A 23,636-nucleotide genomic window follows, 5' to 3' on the forward strand; every position below is an offset into this window, starting at 1 on the left:
CCAGTAAGTGATGAGGGGCACAAAAATAAAATGGTGAATGAAATACTAGATAGCCCTTATAAATCAGCCTGATGGCAACCACATCCTGGCATAGGAAAGTCTTCATGATATATTTCTTTTGTTGCTTAAAAGTTATGTAAATGTGCATATATAACCATGTACATGTGTGTACACAGATTCAGGGTGTTACTGTTTATTCTTCTGTGTCTGTGTGTTCTTTGTGTCTTCCGTGTTTTCCAAGTGTTTGACACTGATCAGGTGTTATTTTTGTAGTCAAGGAAAAAACAAGGGTTTTTGTGTTTTTGGTTTTTTTTAGTTTATCTGAAAAATATGGAAAGTGCAAAGAAGAAAACAATAATCACACTCACACCGCCCCACATCAACCACTACTAACATTTGGCATATTTGCTTCAGATTTTTTTTTCTTTCTGCAAACTTTTAAAATATAATTAACACCAAAACATTAGCCTTGGTTATCTTTAGATATGAGACTGTGAACTGTGTTTTGGGTTTTTTTCCTTCTTTTTTTTCCTCTCTCTCTCTCTGTCTCACTCTCTCCCCTTCTCTGCCTCCTTCCCTCCCTCTCATACTTTTCTGTATTTCCCAAGTTTTCTCTGATTATTGTATTTTACTTTTAAAGGGATAAACTTGAATTAACCATAAAAGGTCAACTATTTTCAAATGCCAAATAAAGTCTTAGACATTTAGAAGAAAGCACGCAAGGTTTTGGACTTGAGAACAGCTTTGATGCAGCCGGGAGAAGGGAAGGCATCCCGTATGTGGCAGGTGAGGGGGGTGGCCATATGTCCCAATTGCCTTGGACAGTCCAAGTCTTATACCTATTGTCCTGACGACGTTATTGGTAACATTTTGCACGCAGTTGACGTGCAAATGACACATAACCGGTCATTTGTGCAGAAGGAGCCGGTCAGCACAGCCTCCTTCCTCCCGGCAACACTGCTCTCTTCATTTCTTGGGTTTCCAGTCTTCTAAAAACCAAGGAGCCCCTTTGAAATTCCGTAGTATGTTAAGGTTAGGTAGTTTAAGCAGATGATTTTTCTTAGTTCCTTCAAAGAAATCTAACAAATTCACGTGAAAGTATAGTAAACCATGAGTAGCAGAGCAAGAGAAGGGGATTGTTTACTCCTGGCTCAGTTGTGAGCCAGCAGCATGACCCTGGGCGAGTCACTGGACCTCCTCATATTGGCTCTCCCATCTACAAAATGAGAAGGTTGAACTGGAACAATTTCTATGGTAACTTGCAATTCTAAAAATACTGTGATTCCAAATTAAGATTTAGAGAGGCTGTGGCACCACAAGTAATAGCATCTAAGTTCCTAATTTCTTTGTAGCTGGTCTGTAGTACTAGACTCCCAGTTAGCATCATTTCGAAGACAACTGTGCAAATTCTGAAGAATTCTCATCCGGCTCCCATGTTCCTGCAACAAAGGCTCAGTTTAGAATTCAAGTTTGTTTTTTTTTCTTAAAAGATTTTCTTTATATTTGACAGAGAGAGAGAGGTCACAAGTAGGCAGGGAGGCAGGCAGAGAGAGAAGGGGAAGCAGATTCCCCGCTGAGCAGAGAGCCTGGTGCGGGACTCGATCCCAGGACCCTGAGATCATGACCTGAGCCGAAGGCAGAGGCTTAACCCACTGAGCCACCCAGGTGCCCCTAGAATTCAAGTTTTAGATGAGCTGAAGGGACCCTCTAGTCCATCTCCTTGGTTTTAGAGTTTAAGAAACTGAGCTCTGGAGATCTCATGATTTGTCCACAAAACGAATCAGAGGCGGAGAGCAGGCTCTCTGATTCCTGGTCTAGAGCTTATTAGACCACAGAGTGCTTTGCGTGGAGCAGAGTCAATCTTTTCTCAATGCCACCAGGACCTCATTTGCACTGTCACCAAAATGGCCCTTGAGGGCAGTTGTTCGCTGGTCAAAACCATTGTGTCAGTCAACTCTGATCCCTAATTTTGGGGAGAGTCACCAGGGGGCAAGAGGAGGGTACTGCAGAGCTGTGCTCCCCTAACCTCTGTTCTTTAGAGCTGTAAGACAGGAAAGAGCAATTCTTTACTCCTTTTCAGTTCCAGCACTTACCTTCCCTCCGCTAATTATATAGCCGCCCCGATTATTTGTTTACAGAAGCCACGTGAGTCAGCCAGCCCCCAAAGGGTTAACACTCCCAAATTACCGGGCTGGGTTAACAATAAACAGGATGTCCTCCAGAAATTAAATTTAAACCACTGTGACTCAGGCCAGCCCATCCTCTCAACCGGCTAGTTGTCTGGGGTTATTATCGGTGGTTAATTATACCATTGGGTTTAGCAGCAATGTTGGTCAGTTTGGGCCAAGAGAAAGCAGGCTTGGGCAGAAGGGGGTGCAGAGGGAAGGGGCGGGTGAGTGGGAGGAAGCGGGAGGTTTGAATAGGAGCACTGAAAGGAGTGGGAGTGGCATTGTCCCCTCTGGGCTCTCCTGCTGTGGCCCTGTACCCTGAGCTGATCCCAGGGGCACTTAACTCCCTGTTAGCTGAGGGGGAAGTGGGCTCGGGGACATTTCTCCAGCCACGGACACTGGCTGTGTTTGCATCTGGCCTGGGCACGCTTCTCAGAATTGGAGAATCAAAATTCTCAGCACCTTAAGGCAGCTTCGGAATTATCCGGTTTGACCCTGTCCTTTCACAGAGTAGGAAGTGAATTACTGGGCCCTCCTTACCTGCAGGAGGGTGGCCGGCTCCTCGGAGGCGGAGGCAGCAGTAGTTGGTTGCTTTAGATGGTAGACCTTGACCTTCCTTCTGTTATGCCAAACTGTTGTCGGTTTCCAAGTGGGGAACCTGCAGTGCAGAGCTTCCCAGCAGGGTCAGCACACACTTGGGCTAGGCTCAGAGTCCTCTCCCAGTTAGCCACGGCTCACTTTCATCAGTTCTTACCCGGAATGACCCAGCCTGGCTGGTCCTTCATGCCCCTGTAGCTTGTCGTCCCTCTCCAGCCACAGCAGCTGCTCTGCAAGGCTACTGTTTGTCCCTTGTAGCGAAGTAGTGAAGCCCCTAATACAGATGAGAAGTGCTGCCCATGGTGTTTTTTTAAACGCTGGGTTTCAAGGCTGATGGCTACCCCAGCGGAACCTGTAATTTCTGACTTTGCAGCTCCTCAGGACGCAGATATACAGTGACTATGAGCCGAGCAGTGTCTCCCCTTTCCCCTTTCCGCTCTCCTCACCCCTGCAATGCAGCTGCACACTGGACTCTTGCTAGGAGAGATGCTCTGGGGCAGAAGGTGGTGCCCACGACTCCCAGCTGACACTCCGGAGCCCGGCCTGGGGCATGCAGCGCAGGGGCTAGGAGCAAGCCGCTGCAGGAGGACAGCAGCTTACACTTCATCAGTGCTTTTCAACCACATCCTCCCCATCTCTCCTCAAAGCCCCCTTTGTCTCTTTCTCTCATAGGATTCCTTTCAAGATTGGGCAGCCCAAGAAACAGATTGTCCCCAAAACAGTGAGTAACCCGATTCTTTCATTCTGAAGCTCTCAGTCTGTCTCACGTGGCCTTTGCAGAGAACCAGAACTTTGACTCAGCTCATCGTGGGCCTGAGAGGGCTGCACCCAGGCTGCCTTCCAGCCGTGTCGCTCTAGAACCTCACCTAGACTGGGGCTTGTGGGGACCTCCTAGCCTGGGACATTTTCCTTCCGCAGATCAGCCTAGACTCCTCCCCATCGTCCTCAGGTGAGTGGAGGAGGTAGGTGACACGTGAGGAGGAATCTGTGGCTCCTATAGGGCCCGTCTCTGTGATCTAGCTTGCAGTCTGTGCTTCCCTATGAGGGCTCCTGACATGTAGGCCCCCGCAGAGGACATGTCCCAGACCTTTATCTCCAGTCAGTCAAGCTGTGTGAGGATCAAGAAGCTTCTCTGGGGAGGTCCCTTTCTCTCCACTGCTAAAGGCATCTTGGCAAGGACCCAGAGTCTGCGGGAGGGCATGAGTGAATCCTACCCCCTTGAGAGTCTGCGGGTTTGTTGTGTTCTTTTTTTAAAGATTTTATTTATTTATTTGACAGAGAGAGAGAGAGATCACAAGTAGGCAGAGAGAGAGAGGAAGGGAAGCAGGCTCCCTGCAGAGCAGGGAGCCCGATGCAGGGCTTGATCCCACGATCCTGAGATCATGACCTGAGCCAAAGGCAGAGGCTTAACCCACTGAGCCACCCAGGCGCCCCGAGAGCCTGCATTTTTATCCCGATTTTATCCCCAGAATGGGAGAGGAATCACAGATTCTTAGAAAGTTAGAGATGGAAGCCCTTAGTGATCATCCTGTCCAACCTGATTTTTCTGGTGAGAAAACCAAGGCCCACGAAGTCACAGTGACTCGGAGCCTCTGTTCCATCCACATTCCATTCCTTTGGGCTGCCTTCCTCAGGCTGTGAAGGACTTCCAAGGTTGGGGAATTCTGGTAAAGAATGGCCTCTCGAACCCCCTATCCCACAAATCGGAGCAGGCTCTGGGTCTCACTGTGGGGAAGCATTACTACACACCGCCTCTCCTTGTGCCCAGCACCATTGGCCTGCTGGAGCGCCTGACGGGCCTCCTTGGCTTCACAGCCTCTGCCCTGCTTGGCGCAGGACTCAGGACTACAGGAAAGCTACTGCGGCAGTTTGGCAAGAAGGGAAGTTCAGCACACATCTGACCAATGGCTCAGTCTTTGGAAAATCCAAAGACAGGCCACTTAAAAGGAAGTGCGCCTGCGTTTCTCTTTCAAGTGAAGGCAGGCCGAGGACAGAAGGCACTTTACCTCCCATGCAGAGGCTGGCCATCTGCAGAGGCCCTCAGCTGAAGCGCAGAGAATCTGGGTGTGCAAGTGTTGGGCTCCAGCCGGCTACAGGAAGTGGGAAGGTGTGGCTTTGAGTCTCCAGAGTTTAATCCAGGGCAGATCTGAAAGGGAAGTGGTTTTTGAGAAGGGTCCTTTATTCCCCACACTCACTACCAAAACAAACAGACAAACAGAAAACTCTCCCAACACCCTTACCTCTATGGAGATAGCCATTGTTCTCTATAGAAAAATACAGGCTACAATTTGCTTTCTAGCTTCTTTACCAGAGCCTCTTTTTTGACAGATCTCTGGGTCTTTTAATCTGAGGAGTGGCAAGGTCTCCCCAGAGGAAGGACACGTACAATCCCAGTGCCAGTGGATGGCCCTATAGACAGGCTGGTGGATGGGCCCCTGGCCTGCTTCTGCTCCTCATGGGGGTCTTGTTTGAGATAGAACCGTGGTCCTTTGACTTCGGGAATCTGCTCTCCCAGACAGACTGGGCATCAACTTGTGGTTAAGAAGCCGGATTTGGGAGGTTTCCTGCCTGGATTCCCACCGCTCTGCCATGTGCTGTGTGTGATGACCGTAGACAAGGCCCTTACCCTCTCTGAGCCTTGCTTTCCTCCTTCGTGAGTGCAGACGATCCTAGTACCCATGCCATTGACATATTCGGAGTCTTATGTAAGGTCACGCGTATGAAGCACTGAACACAGCGTCTGACACATAATGAGCCCTCAAGAAATGTCAACTCCATGATGGGAAGAGAGTTTCTAAATTCCTGGGGATGCAGCCTATCCCCAGAGCAGCCGGATCCCCTAGTGGGGCAGGGAGGGAGTGGTCGGCCGGGCCTTTGATCTCTCCCAAGGACCCAGAGCCATGTTAGGGCTTGGAAGAGAGTTCTGTGCTCCCTCAACTCCCCAGAGGCACTGACGTATGAAGAGTGAGAGCCTGCCCCTTGAGTCTCGTTCTCCGCCACACAGGCCCCCACAACAGGCCGGGCCCAGGCTGCTATGGCGGCTGCCCACACACAGCGGGAACGCCCTGCTGGTCTCACCCAGGCACTGTCAGCGGCAGACGTGGCTGCCTGCTGACGGGAAGTCCTGATGCCCCTGTCATGGGCAGAAATGCTCATGTTATCTTCAGGGAGTTTCAGGAGGTTTTTGGCTCAAGGCACCCAGCTGCCAACACAAAGGAAGCATTGTGCGGGTGCTCGCGTTTTTCTCCTGTGCCCAGGTCATTAACCCGAGTTCCATTATTGTCAGGGCTCGGGCTGGGGTAGCGTGTTCTCGGCAGGGGCTGGCCATGGCCCTGGAAGGGGCAGGACGGGCGCCCCCACACCCCCTAGTCCCAGCCTTTGGCTTAGCCCCCTCCTGCCCCTCCATCCCGGAAGGCAGCTGGAGCAGCTTGGCGTGGGGGAAGGAAGCAGCTCCTCCCTCCACAACCCGGCAGGATGGACTCCCGCTCTGAAGCAGTTAACCCGGGTCTCCACGGGCAGGAAGGTGCCCTCTCCGACTCTCAGCTGGGGCGGCGCTCCACAGCCTCAAGGCAGAACACCGGCCACGGCGCCATGTCGAGCCTGCCCTGAAGGGAGATTGTCCCTTGCCAAGTAGAGAGTCTCTTAGCCTCATTTAATCGTGTTGCGACATCCCCGGGGAAGCTGCTTCCCCCGCCCCCAACACCCCTCAGAAAGAGGCTTCTTCGAACACCCGCATGCCCTCCACCTTAGCTCTGACCTGGCACAGCGCGGCTCGGGCGCCGGAGGCCGGGCCCTTCCTACCCATCTCCCTTTTCCCTTCACAAGTGGCAGTTTGGGTGGGAGCTCAGTCCCCTTATTCCCTTCACAAATCCTGACTCTTCTCCGTGTTAACCCTGACCCCAGGCCAGTGGCGGGGAGAGCAGGGAACAGCACCCGAAGCCGTGGAGCATGCGGGGAGCAGCCTACGGCCGGGTGCTCGGTCCCCCTGCACTAACCTCGCCAGCCCGGCCCACCCCGACCCTCTGACAGTCTGCACATGTGTTTACACTCGCATTGTTGACATGGGGCCAGTCGCCTCTTTGGCAGAAGCATCAAGCATTCAAAGATGTTCACATCTCTTGTGTTTGGCTCTTCCCTCGGAGTGGATAGACCTTGGACTGAGACTCCAGTGTGTTTCTCTATTCCCTTAGCTGTTGTCTGGGGGGCCAGAATCCTGGCGGTGTTGCCTTGGCTCTTTTCCCCAGGGGAGGAGAGGGATCTTGAGACCAGCGAGCTGTAGGAGCAAGCCACACCTGGCTACCAGAAGCAGAGGAGGGAAACGTTCATGGACATCACAGGCGGCCACGTGGCCTTGAGCAGAGGCCGAAGCAGCCAGCCCCACCCCAACATTCTTGTCAGCTGCCAGCATGAGACCTCGTTTCTCAGCAACCAGAGTGATCCAACCCAGCCGGAACTCCACCGTAGCGCTCTCTGTGCAAGTCCAAGCAGTCCCGGCCAGGGGGACCAGGTGCTCTTCGCCATCCCACACACACATCAGCACACGTGGGGATTGCAAAAGAAGGTGCTGGGAGCCAAAGCCATAGCTCCGGTGGGTCAGCAGGCCTTCTCCGTACCTGCCTCCCCTCCAGGAGCACCGACTCCGTGTTCTTGATCTTCGGGAGGGCTGGATTCTCACCAAGTCCTCCTTCGTTTAATTTCTTTCTTTGGGGGAAAAAAAGGTTTTTGTATGTGAAGACTCTGCTTAGTGGTCACATCCTACAGAGTAAGAGAGGGGATGTGTCCCGTGAAGGAAGGCCCCGGTACAACCCCCAGGCACACGATCCAGGCTTGGCTGAAGGTCTGGCTCTCAGCCGACCACAGGCTACGTGCTGCCTGTCCTCCCAGCTGAGGGGTTAGGGTCCAGTCTGCCCCCCCAGACTGCTCTGGGCCTCCCAGCACCCCTGTGTGTTGGAAAGGAGCAAGGAGACACCGTCGGCAGGCCAGGCACCAGGCTGGGCACAGATTGCTAGGGGATCCTTCAAGCCAGCCGGCGGGCCCGACGCCGCTAAAATGCGGCAGCCACTGGCAGTCTTCACAAGGAAAGGCTAACCAGAGCAATCCCGTTCCACTAGGAAAGAAACCAAGACTCAGAACATTGGGTAGTATTTTTCATGCTGCACAGCTGGTATCAGAGTTCAGGTCTCGTCCGTCTTTGCTCGCTCCTGTCCCCCGCCGTCCTCGGTGGCACTGCCGGAGAAAGGGCTGGACTGCCTCAGTGCGGACTTGCTGGGCCAGGGCCAGGCCCCCCACCCCAGAACAAAGCCCCTGCCTGCCATCTCGCCAGATGCTCTTCAGGCTTTGGCTGAGACTTTGATTCCTGCCCCGCTACACATCCCCCGGGATAGGGGGCACGTGAAGCTTTTGTCAGGAATATATGCTTTCTTGGGTGTGAATATCAAATTTCTCTAGAGCAGCTTTTGTTGGATCATAAGGAAGGCGATGATGAAGATGTCAGGTTCCTGGGTGGAGAGACGGCAGTGGCGGGGGGGGGGTCTGCTGAAAAGAGAGCAAAGACTTATCAGAGAGAGGGAAATCAGTGGTGAATTTTACTTCACAGTTTTGTGTCAGGTCCCAGATGCTGGGCGCATAAAGTAAGAAGAGACCCCGAGCTCCTACCTCACAATTTGACAGTTCAGATGAAGAAAGTGAGGTATGTCCGTGCAAGGGCGGCGACACGTCATGGCGTGGGACCCTGGCCAGTCAGGTTCTCCAGTGTGTGGCCCTGCCCCCAGTTGGGACTACACGTGTACACTTGTATATTGAATTTGTGTCATCTCTCCCACCAGTTCCCACGTCTGGTCTATTCACCAGTGGAGCCCTCACACCTGGCAGAATGTGTTGCACTTAATAGTTGCTCAGTAAATGTTTGTGGGATTAATGAATGCTATTTTCAAAGCGGAGGTGGGTGCTGAGCTTGGAGTCTGAATTCCACCTTTCTTTGCCACCGACCAGCCCTGCATCCTCCCGAAAATCACCCCCCACCTCTGGGCTTCGTTCCCCTCACTCGTAACAGGAAATAATTGGCCCAAATACTGTTCTGCCATTCTGGGACTATGTATAGTTTACCCAAATGCTCTGGAGGAGTATGGGGTCTGTGGGACTCCCAAATTCTTCGCAGGGCACTGTGACAGAAGGGTGTGTTGATGAAGAATGGTGGGGCCTTGACACTTTGCACAGTTCCCCTCTCTGTGAGCTTCAGCCGGCCTGTCAGGAGATTGAGAAGCAGGGTTCAGGGCTCACACTGGCAGGAGTCTCTGGGAGCAGCCAAGAAGGCATCTTTCTTAGGTCATGACTTTAATTCATCAGCAAATACCTTTTCCCCTGTACTCAGAACGTCAGGTAAGAGCCCAGGCGGCCCATGACCCCATCCCAGCTCTGCCACTCTCTAGTAGTATGATCATGCGTGGTTTGCTTTGCCTCTGTCTGAGGGAGCTCCTGAGTATGGGCGGGTAATGAGTACCTCTGCCTCCTCCAGCTGTGGAGGAGCGGCCAGGAACACGAGGTGAGCACCCCAAGAGCATGAGCTGGTTTTCCTGGAGCATCTCAGCCCAGAGGCTCAGCAAGCTGTCCAAGGAACCGGTCCTGCCCGTGTGGAAGGGAAGGAGGAGAGGCCTCGGTCCCCTCCTTGTGGCTCACAGATGTCATCTGTATCACAGGCCACTCTCCTAAGGGAACATGGCCAGGGCCCCAGTGGATGGATGAGGACAGTCAGGTGCTAGGTGTGCAGGTGGCTTTCTTGACTTCCCTGACGTGGAGGCAGCAGAATTGGGACCAGGACTCACGCTCACCTGATATAAATATTGCTGGCATCGGGGAAATAAGTTAACTTATGAAGAGTTTTAAGAGAGCATTGCCCGAGCCTCGAGTAACAATTTGCGCTGGGAACATTCCAGCACACAGACTGGAGACAGGAGCTTTTTGGATCCACCCTGAAACACCTTGAACTTTGAAGGTGGCAGGAGGTAGGCCCTGTAAGGAAACCGGGGCGCGGAGCGGCAGGGGACCACCTGCTTCCCCGCTGGGCTGCCTGAGTCTCAGTCACATTCTGAGCACCTCACCTGCCCCACGAGGGGTGGAGGGGGGTGGGGAGAGGGAACACAGCCTGGTGTCTCGCGCCCTGTGGTGGCAGAACAGAGCCACAATCCGCTGCTACTTGCTGGGCTGGCCTATGTGGGAGGGGAGTCTTTTGCCCTAAATCAAACACGTAATTAATTCGGGAACACAGGGATACTGTGTCGTTAACGATCTGCCAGTGCTTGTGTGGACTGGACGGGGTGGTTCTCCACAGCCCCGGGGAGGGCATGCGGGGAGTTTCAGTAGGCTGGCAGATTTTTTCCAGCGTGTTGTCATTTCTCCGATGATTAAGTTATCTCTTTGGTTACAGGTGGAGAGAGATTTTGAGAGGGAGTATGGAAAACTCCAGCAGTGAGTGTCAAACCCCAGAAGGATGGGGGGGTTGGGGGGGAGAAGGGCAGGAGCCTCCCGCCAGGTCTCAGCTCCCGCAGGGCCCCTCCTGGCACTGCCAGCAGTGGGGCCGCTCCTCTGTCCCGCCAGCAGCCCGGGAGCCGAGGGCAGCTCAGTTCACAGCCTGCCAGAAATTCTCCCCCAGCTGATAGCTGTGTGAGAGTCGTTAACTTAGCCTTTGGGTTCTTGGCCTCACACAGAGCTGGCAACGGCCCTCCCATTGGTAGGACAGATCCCCGCGGTGCAGGGGCCCCTGCTTCTCCTGGCAGGCAGTCCAGAGCGTCAGGTTGGGCTTAGCTCAGGTAGATGGGAGGGAAGGGGCCGAAGCAAGCTGGCGGTGCCAGGTGCCCAGGACCATGCCCCTGCCTTGCAGGCTGGAGGAGCAGACCAGGAGGCTGCAGAAGGACATGAAGAAGAGCACCGATGCTGACCTGGGTAGGTGGCGTGTCCCTAAGCCAGGCCTAGCCTGGGGGTACAGGTGGACCTCCGGCCCTCTGTCACGTGCGGCTTGGCTCCCGAGGTCTGTGCACAGGGCCACATGCCGCTGCTCATCCCTAGGACACGGGTGGGTCTGGACACAACTGCCCTGGCACCTCCAGGCTGTGTGTGAGGTGGGCTGAGGGTCTGCCCCGTCTGTCTGTTTTGTGGGTAGCTCCAGGTTGCCTGGGTGGAATCTTTCTTCATCGTTCGCCACTGCCTTTCCAGTAGAGGAGAGGCTATGATAGGCGCCCTAGGAAATAAAATCTTAAAAAAAAAAAAAAAAAAGGGAGAGGCTGTGACTTACTGCTTCATTTCTTGGGTTCTTCTACCGACGACCATAGGGTCAGAGCACAGATGAAGGGAAGGTAGTGTTTTCCTAGTGAGCGGCTCTGGAAGCAGTGGAATGTCAGAGACCCACGAAGTGGATAGCATGGTTTTCTAATAAATCAGGATAAACGGGGTACCCCTGGAGCCCGGGGTCGAGAGCAGAGTCTGGACAGAGAAGGCCCTCCTGAAATAGCAGCGCCCCAGCCCCACCCAAGGCCTGCACCCCACAGCCGCTGCCTCAGAGTCCCTGGAAGGCCCACCCTCGGGCAGTGCTGCTGCAGCTGGTCCGGGGACCCCATTTTGAGAACTGCTGCTCCAGATGGTTGAGGGGAATCAGATTTCCTGATCTCAGGGTCTCCTCAACTGCCTGGACAAAAACCAAAATCCCATTCCATGTGCCCAGGCAAGTTCACCTGCATGTGACCGATCTTTGTTGACCATTACATTCTGAGGGTGCATCAGGGCTCCAGAGACCTATGTGGCATCCAAGACCCCCCTCCTTTAAGGTTCAAAGGCCACCAGGCTCCCAGTTTGTGCTGGGCTGGCCACACCCTCCCAGTCCCTGAGAGTGGGGGCCCAGCGGCTCTCACAGAGGCCAGTGAGGACTCCCGGGCCGGGCCGGGGGAATTCCATGCTGTTAATTGACTTCAGAAGGTTTGGATGATTCAAATGGAGACAAAGGCAGGAAGTTGTGAACGCTTCAGGAGAGAAAAGGAAAATTGGGAAGAAAGTCTTCCCCCATTCCAACTTTTCAGGGTTTTTTCTTCAAATATTTAAAAAAAAAAAAATTAGTGGAAGAAATTTTTCAAATACGTTTCCAGTTTTGTCTGAGGCTTTGTCCTTTCATTATACTGTCTGAGGGCACCTCATAATCCAGGCGGGTCCCACATGATGTTTGCTCCTAAGCCTGCAAAGTCACTTCACAGCTTTGAAATTTGGTTTTTTGCTCCATTGCTTCAACATTTCTGGGAGGTCTGCTTTCCCGGGCTTCTCCCATTCTTTGCCCATTTGCTGGGTGAGGGCAGCAAGCTCCCAGGTTCGAGAAAAAACCAGGACATGGCGGGCCGGTCATCCACCGGGGACCTCTTCATAGGCATGTGGAGGGGCCCAAGGGAAGAGGGGCCCCCCGGGTGGGCTTCTCTTTCTCCCCTTCCTCGAGGCGGGCTGGGGCTGACCTTGGGGATGCTCCCTCCTTGGATGCAGGGCCAGGCAAGGCCACATCTGTCACGAACTGGAGTGACCCTTATTTCATCCATGCAAAGACGTTTTTTCACATTTAATAACATCTCTGAGATCAAGATACCATGGCACTTGATAGCATTTAGTTGGCACTTTTGTCCTTTCCTAATGGTCTGTGTGATAACAATGTGTCTTGCGGTTGCTAGCATCTTAAATTCATGGCATGAAATAGTAATATATTCAGAAACTTGTTTTCCCCTGAGACCTTGAAACTGGCAGAGACAGTATGGCACAAGCAGGGCCCTTCTCCAGTCTCTCATCCTGCCCCTCTAGAATTTTTTTTTTTTTTTTTACAAGTAATGGAGACCTAAAAACTTGTCTGGGACCAAGAACCCCAGAGCTGCTGATAGAGCTCCCTCCTGCCTCGGAGCTGCCCTGTGATCTCCGGGCTCCCCATATGTCGCACAGGGTGTCAGAACATATGGACAAGGCTACAGCGGAGCAGTGGTCTCCGTCCATGGGGAAATTACCTTGGACAGCATAAGCAGACACCGTGGCAGAGCCCGTGGGGCCCAACCACAGTGTCTCTAGGCCTGGTCGCCGAGAGAACAGCAGACGGGGAGGCAGGTGCCCGGAGGCTGGGCCTGGCTTGGCACTTGGAGCTCTCTGACCTGTAGGCCATTACGAGCTCTTCTGAGCCTCACCTGCCTCATCTGGGAAATGGAGCCAAAATACACCACCCCAGATGTCTCCTGGGTTGTTGGAGCCCTGAATGAAACGGGGGGTGGGGGGAGTAGGTGGTGGGAACCCATTGGCAGCTTTGGAGTTCTTGGTCTGGTACAGGTTTTTAAGGCTCCATTTTTGGGAGACACAGCGAGAGAGGAAACACAAGCAGGGGGAGTGGGAGAGAGAGAACCAGGCTTCCCACCAACTAGGGCGCCCGATGTAGGACCCGATCCCAGGACTCTGAGATCATGACCTGAACCGAAGGCAGATGCTTAACGACTGAACCACCCAGGCACACCTAAGAGTTTCTTTAAAATGCACGTTCCTGGATTCCAGACTTACTGAATGAGAATCTGTAGAGCTAGAAATAAGGTTTTTTTTGTTTGTTTTAGATTTTATTTATTTATTTGACAGAGAGAGATCATAAGTAGGTAGAGAGGCAGTCAGAGAGAGTGAGAGGGAAGCAGGCTCCCCGCCGAGCAGAGAGCCCGATGTGGAACTTGATCCCAGGACCCTGAGATCATGCCCGAGCCGAAGGCAGCAGCTTAAACCACTGAGCCACCCAGGCGCCCTAGAAATAAGTATTTTTTTATAGCTTCCCACCCAAATGATTCTGTTAAAATCTAGAGTTCAGAAAATTAAGTCGTTGCAAAAGGTAAAGCCATTCAAAAGAATTACCCAGAGCAGCATCCGATGGTCAGGAACAGTCACCGGACAGTAAGGACTCGTGACTCATGCCCTGTGGTACTCCGAAGCTTTTATGGTGTGCGGCCTGGGGGAAGTCTGGACTGCAGGAGGATGGGGGTCCTGGCAACAAGACCTTGAAGCCTGTCCCTTCCCAGGTTCACTGAGCTTTGACCTCTTACAGCCATGTCCAAGTCTGCCGTGAAGATATCCTTGGACTTGCTCTCCAATCCCCTCTGCGAGCAAGACCAGGACTTCCTGAACATGGTGACAGCTCTGGACACGGCCATGAAGCGGATGGATGCCTTCAACCAGGAAAAGGTAAGTGGGGGTCTTGCTCTCCTGCCTTCTCACGGCTTCTGTGTGGGTGGAGTGCCTATGCGGAGTCCTTAATGAGCTTGGTCTTCTCTTGGGCCTCCTTCAAGCCCTCTGAGGCCCAAGTGTTGCAAGCCCTGGGAGCTCTTTCCCAGCCCTGCCTCGGCTCTGGTTGCTTCCCATGGCGCGCTCACCGTGAGACCATGAGGGAGACAGGGTGGCTGTGCACGCCCGCAGCCCCTTTCCCTCGCTGTCATTGCCCACCCGGCCTCTCCACGGAGCAGGGCTGCAGTGGGCGAGCAGGAGGACACCTGACCTGGAACCAGAACCAGAACAGTACTCCCTGCTGCCCTCGGGCGTCCCGGCGTCAGCTCTGCCTCACTGCAGTGGCAGAGTTGGGGTACCCCACCTGCCAGTCCCACCCCAGTCCCCCCAGCCCGGGTCTCGTCCCCGAGAACCCCAAGGCTGCCTTTCTCTTCTCAGGAACCTGGAGCCTCCCGTTTGAGGAAGAGTCTGACTTCCCCTCGGTGTTGATGTCTTTGGGTTTTTTGCTCTTAACAGGTGAACCAGATTCAAAAGACCGTGATTGAACCCTTAAAAAAGTAAGTAAAGGCCGTCTGGGGACCACAGGCCTCAGAGACCTGGGCTCGGGGCACTTATTGGGAAGGCAGGCCCACTGGCCAGTTGGCGGCCAGATAGCGTCTCTAGCAGCCTGTTTCCAGACGCACGCAGGGCTGACCAGAGTCGCAACAGGGACACCAGCCGCAGGCCCCGTGGTCCTCGGGGTGGTTCCTATGGTGGCTCCAGAGTGCGCGCCTGGCCCGGTGCACCCAGTGACCACGAGGCACTTCCGATCTGCCGCGCCAGACGGCCTCTGCGCTGGTGGTCACTTGGCCATTTTCCCCTTTGTTCCTGGTGGAGAAGCAGAGGGCCCAGAGCTTGCTGCATTGGGCGAGCAGAGCTCTCGGCCAGCCCTCTGCGGGGATGGGCAGGGCCTTTCATCTCCCCGCCACTCTGGGAGAGCAGCTGCCTGGAGCGCTCGGCTTTTGAAATGTGGGGGTGGCTGCACATGGGGAAGGGCGCAGCAGCGGGGTCCTGCCTGGGAAGGTCCCCTAACTCGTGACCTGTCAGGGTCAGAAGTTCTTCTGTAAGACTCATTTTCTCTCCGGCAGGCCCTGGGCAGTGATCAGACGGGCCTATTCCCTGAGTCCCCAGAGGGGGTGGGCCGAGGGGTGGGCAGGAGGAGCCTTGCCTTGAAGCTCCGGGATCACTTCGTCTTCCTCCCCAGCCTCTCCCAAACTGCCTCTGACCTAGAAAGGCTCCCACTCCAGCCCGGCAGCTGCACTTTATTACCTCTTCTGTGGTGGTCCCTGGCAGCTGCCTCACCAGGCCCGGGTAATGAGGCTCTGCTAATTACCATTAGGCCTGGACCGGGGCCCGGAGGGAGATGAAGAGAGCAGGTTTTGGTCCTCCAGCCCCTGGCGTTGGGGCTCTGGAGCTCTTCGCTCCCTGCTCGGGTCCAAGGGGTGGGGTTAGGGAAAGCTGTTTCTAAGCCTGGGCTGTCTGGAGGCTCGTGGGAAGGGATTTTTCCCTGCATCCCCCACTCCTTCCCTGAACCCCGGCCCCCTATCCCCTGCTCGGCCCCAGGTTGCAGGGTCCCACGAGGAACTGGGTGCCGAGGAGACTAGTGGCTTGGGAGGGAGGTGTCAGCAGGAACTCCATTGCTGGTGGCCTTCTGACCGGGTCTCTGAGACCGAGGGTTGGCAACTGGATGGGAAGGACCAGGGGCCACCACTGAGGCTGCCATGGACACCCACGGCTGGCAGAGCTAGGCAGGGGACACCAGCTCAAAGAACAAGGGGACTGACTCCCATCTCGATTTCACAACCAAGGAGGCGGCCTTGAAATCTGATGCCTGGCTTCTAGAGCCAAATGGAGAGAAATCCCGGCTGCTTCCCACCGCCCCAGCAGCCCACCACCTGCCAGGAAGGTGGGTGAGCAGCACAGGGGGCGGGCACCATCTCCGCAGCGGATCCGCTGACCTCTGCCTGAGCCTCCCAGGCCTGCCTGCCTCCCTGGCAGGCTGCTCCATCCCAGCGCCGACATGCGATCTCCCCTAACCACATAAAACCGGCACTGCCTGTTGCCGCCTCTTGCCAGGAGAGATGCTCCCAGGGACCCTGGTACCGGAAACAGGAAACTGCAGCTTTCCTGTCCTCTGATGAAGAATATCGCCACATGGCCACCCGGCCGCCCCCAGCCTCCCCCCAGGGGGCTCGGCCTCTAATCCCCCAGTCTCTGGGCTGCGTTCACATGGTCGGATGGGGATGCTTTCAATTTCCCTTTCCTGGTGGGTGGAAGATCCCGGCTGTGTGGGCACGGATTGAGGAATGGCAGGCATTCCCCACCAGGGCCGGCTGCTCCCAGCCTACCTCCCAGCCGGCCTCTTTCTCCTTCCCCCTTTCCCTCCTCCCTCTCTCTGCCTCCTCACCCCATCGTTTGGGGCATGGGGGTGGGGGGGCAGTTTGGTTGAACCTTAGAACAGTCATAGTCACCTGGGCAGAGCTTCAGCGACGGTGTGGTGTGGGCCCAGACCAGTTTGCCATTCTTGGAAGCGTAGACACAGCACAGATTTTAGGAGCTTGTGACCTAGGTGGACGCCACACTGGCACCCTCAGGAAGAAGGACCCGGATGGTCTGTAATTGCCGCAGTGGTGCTGTGCGGTGAGCGGGCCAGCATGCCCCCAGCCAGCCCACAGCCCTGGTCAGGTCCCTGCTCCTCTGAGTCGGTTTTCCCGTCTATAGAAGGGGAGGCCTGAAGTCCATCCCTGTGGTGGCTCGAGTCCGCGCTCAGGAGGAAGGGGACAGAGGTGGTCATGGGCTGAAGTGGTGGCCTGTGGTGGGTTGGGCTGCCTGTGGAAGGCAGAGTCTGCCTGCGGGGCCCTGGCCCAGGGCCTTCCGTGTTTGCAGTGTTCCCCGTCACCGCTAATTATCAGGGAAAGTGGGACACTGAGCAGCGGGGGTCCAACTTCCCAGCCTTGTTTCTTAGTGGCAGCCCGGTGAAAGTGTGGACTTCTGGCCTTGGGCAGAGCCGGGTCCCCCACCTTTCCTGGTCAGCTGAAGTCAGCAGGTACCCCTGTGCGGTCCTGGGAGCAAGTCTGGGAAGGCCCGGGGACCAGCCTGTGCCTACCCCCACTTCCCTGCCCACTTTCCTCCCTGACCTGAGGGTGGAGGAGAGTGCCGGACCGCTGCCATCCAGGCTCCTGGCCTTGCTCCCCAGCCTGGTGCCCACACTGCCCCGCGTGAGGAGCCAGCAGAGTCCCACGTGTCTGTCCACATGGTTAATGGGGAGGTGGGGCCGCCCTGGGGCAGTACCCAGAACCAGGATTACAGAGCCCTGGGCTGCCACGCTTTTGTCGCCACCTCAAATGCGCTGCCTGGTCTCCCCGCCTGCCCTCAGTTTACCCTCTTTAATGCAAGTAGGGCATGACACCTGCCTCTCCCCGCAAGGGAGTCCTGGAGCCCAGGGCCCAAAGCCACCCAGGTGGTAAGTGACTCCTGACCCGCCTGCAGTGACCTAAGCCAGCTAAGCCTCCTGAGGCCTCTTGGTGTGACTGAGGGGCCCCATCTTGGCTGGCAGAAGTTACCGTGGTAAGGAGATGTTTGGCTTTAACAGAGCAGCTGGGGCCAGTGTGCCCTGGGGCCACTTCCTCCCCACAGGGAACGGGTGGTCTTGGCTTCTAGAGACTGAGCCCCGTCGTGGAGGCACACCCACTCTTACACTTGGTGGGCCCTGAGGTTGCCCGGCATCGTGTGGACATCTGTAGTCCTGACCCCATGCCTTGCTCCCTCCTTGGGGCCCAGGACTTGGCCCTTAGGGGGGAGTCCTGTCTCCTTTACAAGCTGATCCAGTCTTTGCATGTAGTCAGCGTCTCTGGTGCCTTTGACCCAGGAAGGCCCTGGGAACTGACCCCCAGTGAAACCGAGGATGAGCGGAAAGACAAGTGCTGCTGGGGTCAGAGGGGATCCAGAACGGCACCATCAACCAGTGTGGTGGTCGTCCCACCCGGCCCCCCGGAGTGTGGCCAGCATGCTGTGTCCATGCTGCTGCCCTCTTTCTGATAGAAAACGCTTCACCTGCTGCTTCCTGCCTCCTCCTCGTCCTGTCTGTGCCCGCTCCCCCCAAGGCCACCTGCAGCACAGACAGCAGAGGCCCTGGCCCTGGGGCCACCTAGTCAGGTCAATTCTAATGAGAGAAAGAGGGTGCCCAGCAGTGGCCCCTGGTCTGACTGGGGTAGATGGGGGGTTGATGGTGGCTTCTCAGGCTCCATTGCACCTGCTGCCTTGAGCCCCCGCCTCTCAGCTGCTGGTCACCCTCTTAGGAAGGGAGAGGGGCTCGCCTAGCCACTGAGACCCTATCAGTCTCAGAGACCCTACCAGAGGCACAAATGGTGAGGCCAGTCCTTGCTGGTGGTCCCACCTCTGCAGACCTACCATGGACTGGGGGGAGCAGGGGGGCCCTTTGTCCTGGAGGTATCCAGTCCCCACACCCAGTTCGCACAGCACCAAGGAGACCTCTTCTGTGGGCAGATCTGTCGTTCAGTGTTGATTTGATGACTGATTAGTCTAAGGGCATGTCTTAGCCACTTCTAGCCTTTCCAGTGGGGTAGTGAGCCCATCAGCACTCCCCATCCGTTAGAGGGATGCGTTTTAGTGCCCTTTCTTGGGGATAAGCCTTTTGTTCCACCAGAATCCCCTTCCAGCATCCCTTGCCTCGGCTGGGAAATTCAGTGCTTTGGTCAAATTTATATTCTCTGTTCTCTAGCAAAAAAAAAAAAAAAAAGTCCATTATTCTGTGTCACAGGCACTCTTGACTTGTTGAGGCTTTTTTTTTTTTTAAAGATTTTATTTATTTGACAGACAGGGATTACAGGTAGACAGGCAGACAGAGAGAGAGGAGGAAGCAGGCTCCCTGCCAAGCAGAGAGCCCGATGGCGGGGCTCAATCCCAGGACCCTGGGATCATGACCTGAGCCGAAGGCAGAGGCTTTAACCCACTGAGCCACCCAGGCGCCCCTTGTTGAGGCTTTTAAAAAACCAAATTCAGGGGCGCCTGGGTGGCTCAGTGGGTTAAAGCCTCTGCCTTCGGCTCAGGTCATGATCTCAGGGTCCTGGGATCGAGCCCCGCATCGGGCTCTCTGCTCAGCGGGAAGCCTGCTTCCTCCTCTCTCTCTGCCTGCCTCTCTGCCTGCTTGTGATTTCTGTCTGTCAGATCAATAAAATATTAAAAAAAAAAAAACAAAAAAAAAAACAAATTCATTTGGGGCGTCTGGGTGACTCAGGTGGTTAAGCGACTGCCTTCGGCTCGGGTCATGATCCTGGATTCCCAGGATCGAGTCCCACATCGGGCTCCCTGCTCAGCAAGAAGTCTGCTTCTCCCACTGACCTCTCTTCTGTCATGCTCTCTCTCTTTCATTGTCTCTCTCTGCCTCTCAAATAAATATTAAAAAACCAAACAAACAAATTCATCTAACTAGAATTTTAAATAAAAAAGTGAAAAGAAAGAACCCCAAATTCGTGGGCATACCCCTTTGAGAGGCAGACTTGGGAGAATCGTTCCTGATGTGGCATCCAGCCTATCTAATCGTGGCCCTGGAGCTGCTAGACACCCGTGAAGGGGGTCCCCGCCATGTGCTCCTGCCTCTGAGTCGCCCCCTCTGGGGCTAGCAACCTGAAATAACCCCAGGGCTGCCACCACCCTTTACCTCGGTTGAGGGGCCAGATCTGCTCGGGCTGCTGGCACCCCCGGTTTACAGGGCAGACACCTGCGGCATCCCGCAGCAGCGACAGCTTCCCCTGCCCTACAGGCTTTGCATCAGGGAAGCTGGCCCTTCCCCTCCTGTCCAGAACACCTGCTTGCAGGTGTCTTGGTCTTCAGCACTTATTAATCAAGGGAAGGACAGCATCCCTGCCTGGGATGCGGTCCTGCCCTCTATCTCATGATCTCCTTGCCCTTCCTGATTAAAGATGACACCTGTCGCAGAGATGATGCCCACAGGGGCCAAAGTGTCCACTGCCACTCTGTGAATGGCATGCTCCTCAGCCTTTCCCTGTGGTCCTTTGGAATGGTGGGTGGGGTGGGGGAGGCAGACAGATGCCCTTAAGTTTTCCCCAAACCGTCTGGTTGGAAGGTGTCACCGTTTCAATGGGAGAACCAGAGGATTCCTGCTTGTGCCATGGTCTGCTGATAGAAATAGGCTCAGACTAGGTTTTTTGTTTGTTTGTTTGTTTGTTTTTTAAAAGACTCCACTTATTTATTTGATAGAGACACAGCGAGAGAGGGAGCACAAGGTGGGGGGCAGGAGAGGGAGCCTGATGCAGGGCTCCATCCCAGGACCCTGGGATCATGACCTGAGCTGAAGCAGACGCTTAACAACTGAGCCTCCCAGGTGCCCCGCTGACTAGGTTTTGACTGCAGGTGTCACCTGCTGGCATCAGGATGAGGTGGTGGGGAGGTGCCGGAGAACAGGGATCCCTGAGCTCTCTGCTGCATGGTCACTACCTCATGGCGACCTTGGACGTGTCGTGTTGTGTCTCTCTAGCCTCAGTTTTGATTGTTGTATGAAAGGAAGATGTTGGGCTGAGGGGTGGGAGGAGTCTTCAGCTCTGCCGTGTTCCCTTCTGGGTCTCTGCCGTGGCCAGGGCCATGTGAGGCGGGCGGGGAAGGAGCAGTGGCCGCGACAGTGGCTCCCCAGCATTCCCACCCCCGTGGCTCATCGCGGGTCAGCAGGCTGACCCTCGGCCTGACCCCAGAGAGCACCATCAGTGGCAGGAGCTCATCCAGCGCTGGGGCCTCAGCTGGTGTGCTCGCGGGAAACCCCCAAGTGTACTTAGCAGGCACACAGGCTGTGCACTTGACAGTGCCCCAAGCCACTAGGCCGCAGCTCGCAGAATGGCCTGTGTCTGACAGGTTCGGCAGTGTCTTCCCAAGCCTCAACATGGCGGTGAAGCGGCGGGAGCAGGCCTTGCAGGACTACCGGAGGCTGCAAGCCAAGGTGGAGAAGTACGAGGAGAAGGAGAAGACGGGGCCCGTGCTGGCCAAACTCCACCAGGTACCAAGAGAAGGAAGCAGTGGATGTGGACAGCGGGCCCCGTCGGGCCCTGTGGGACCCCGCAGCCAGCCTCCTTTACCTGGGGACCGACTCTGGGGCTGTGGGAGCAAGGCACATATGTCCCAATGCCCCCCACCCCCCACCCCCAGCACACACATCGTGCCCCCAGCGTGGACGCCAGGTCAGCCACCAGGATCCCTGACCCCGACGTCTTGCTTTCCAGGCCCGAGAAGAGCTGCGGCCTGTGCGGGACGACTTCGAGGCCAAGAACAAGCAGCTCCTGGATGAGATGCCGCGGTTCTACCACAGCCGGCTCGACTACTTCCAGCCCAGCTTTGAGGCCCTGATCCGAGCTCAGGTGAGGACGCTGTGGGACTCTTGCTCTGCAGGGAGCCAGTGCCAGGCTTTGTAGCGCCTCCCGGGCCGCCAGGTGCAGCTGTAAGGATGCTCGGCCGCTCTCCTCTCTGCCAAGACCGTGGCGCTGCCACCCTGCCCCTGGCACGGCCTCCGGAGACCCCGACTGCCAGTGTTTGCTCCACTTCCTGTCTTGGCTCCTCCGTTGCTCTCTGGTTCGTCCCAGCCCTGGGATGAGGTTCCTTTTTGTTGAACGGCTTTTCCCCCCCACGTCCTCTCCCTCCTGTCACCCGGAGAAAGCAGGCCACACTGTCAGTGCTCCCACTTTGCAGGCAGGTTCTCGGCATGGCGTGCTCAGCCAGGCACAGAGGCTTCCTTCCAGGGGAAAGCACCTTGCTCAGCACCCTGTGTCCACACTTCCCCACTCGTTACTCCCCTTCTTTAGGCAGGTACTACAGGGTGGCCTGACATCTGGCTGCCCCGGAGGGGTGTCTGAACCCTGGGGAGGGCCGTGCTCCAGGCCCCTGCCTGGGCACCCGGCCATGGTGCACCTTCCAGAACAGCAAGCTGGCCCCAGGCTGGGTGTGCGTGACGGTGCGGGAATAGCACACTGGTTGGGCTGCTAGAGGATTGGACACAGGCTAAGACCTTGTCTCCCACTCAGGCGTAAGGACACAGAATGTAGCACAGAGCTCCTGTCCTCTTCGCCTGCCATCCTTCAAGCCATTAGCAGGGATTTTTCTCCCCATTTGTAAGAGAAAATGTCAAGGTGCCAAAGCCAAGAGGTCTGTGCCAGGTGGGACCCCCAACTCGGGGCAGGTGCTCAGCATGCTGACGATTTTCCCTCAGTTCCCCATCACTAGCAAAGCTTAAGGCTCAGGCACCTCCAGGCCCATTCTGCTTTTGGCCTGGGTGTCTTGCGCCCTCCAGTGGACACATTCGTTCCTTGCAGCCAACAGGCACAGGCCCACCGAGGAAAAGACAGATTCCGCCTCCCCAGTTTACGGTCTTTGGACGCTACGCAAACGCATGGGGCAGCCCACCTGGGCTCAGGAACCCTGAGCAGGGTTGATGGTGGAGCTGGACCTTGTTAGTGACAATGTTCTGGGTCGCTAGGGAGAAATGAGGCAGAACATAAACTTACACAAGCGAGGAGGGGCTCTGCACCTGCCCCCAGAGCACTGCCCCTAGAGGTGAGGGCTTCCTTCTAGCTGCTCAGCCTGGCCCGTGGAGGAATGTGTTTAAGGAGACCCCTGCCTTCCCAGTCCTGCGCCACCACCGCCCCTGCTCCCCACCCCCACCCCGCCACGTGCTGCCTGCCCCCTCCTTTCTGTTCACAGTAGGACACTCCATGGTGCCCAGAGGGGCAAGGGCAGCCCCGTAACCAGGCAGCGGGGTGGATGGGGGCTGTTTACTGCCTCCTCGGCACCAGCCTCCCCCTCCCGAGGCTGGTGCCTCCCCCTCCCGAGGCTGCCGCTGCCATTAGTCACTAGAGAAGTGAGCATTCCCAGTGACTCAGCCTGCGCAGTGCGGCTCTGGGGCAGGGAGTGGGGGGCAGGGCAGGCCAGCCCCCGCCTTCCCCCAGCATGAGTTCAGGCCCCTGGCCACTCGGGTGACCGGCCCATGGGCACACCTTCATTTAGCTCCCCCCTCCACGCAGTGGACATCCAGCTGTGGGAGGGCAGAAGACACTCCCTCAGAAGCACCTGAGCCACGGCCCTGTTCCCGAACCTGTCGCTCGGCCTTGCCTTGTGGTACTAGCACTCTGGGCTCTCCCCAGAGACAGCTTGGAGCTGGAGGTGACATGACTTAGGGGTGTCCAAGCAGTGTTTTGAAGAGCATGGATCGCTTTCATGAAAGTAGGTGTTTGCCTTTGATCATGAGTTGGAGACTGAGGCAGAAGTGGCCTGGCAGCCGGCTGCGACCTGCTGGTGGGTCGCCCCCATGCCTCAGCTCGCCCGCACCCCCCTGCCATGCGGCTCTCCCGTCAGCCCCAATGCCGCACACGCAGGCACGGGGCAACGCTGGGCTCTGAGCCCTGCCTTCCGAGCCACACAGCCGAGGCGACGCTGAGTACGTGGTGCCACCCGTCAACAGCGGGACAGCTCAAGAAACAGACGGCTAGGGAGGGTCCCCTTCCTCGCCTTTCCTTCTCAGATGGACTCCCAGGGCTCTGGGGGCCCACCACGCCC

General features: G+C 56.0%; 1 protein-coding gene across 3 annotated transcripts in view; it reads left to right on the top strand.

Moving 5' to 3' along the window:
* BIN3 (bridging integrator 3) overlaps positions 1–23,636 on the top strand; it is a 42,744-nt gene that overhangs the window by 17,684 nt on the left and 1,424 nt on the right. The window contains exons 1-7 of one of the 3 annotated variants that reach the window (XM_045988601.1): positions 8,156–8,454; positions 10,189–10,229; positions 10,642–10,703; positions 13,849–13,985; positions 14,541–14,581; positions 20,949–21,090; positions 21,314–21,448. In XM_045988601.1, coding sequence (XP_045844557.1) covers positions 10,676–10,703; positions 13,849–13,985; positions 14,541–14,581; positions 20,949–21,090; positions 21,314–21,448 — 483 coding nt within the window. In that variant the 5' untranslated portion in view covers positions 8,156–8,454; positions 10,189–10,229; positions 10,642–10,675. Of the gene's footprint in view, positions 1–3,437; positions 3,487–8,155; positions 8,455–10,188; positions 10,230–10,641; positions 10,704–13,848; positions 13,986–14,540; positions 14,582–20,948; positions 21,091–21,313; positions 21,449–23,636 lie in introns of those variants that run through there. The other 2 variants (XM_045988612.1, XM_045988621.1) reach the window with 2 other exon arrangements.

The sequence above is a fragment of the Meles meles genome, chromosome 2 (assembly GCF_922984935.1).
Source record: "Meles meles chromosome 2, mMelMel3.1 paternal haplotype, whole genome shotgun sequence".
Lineage (NCBI taxonomy): Eukaryota > Metazoa > Chordata > Mammalia > Carnivora > Mustelidae > Meles > Meles meles.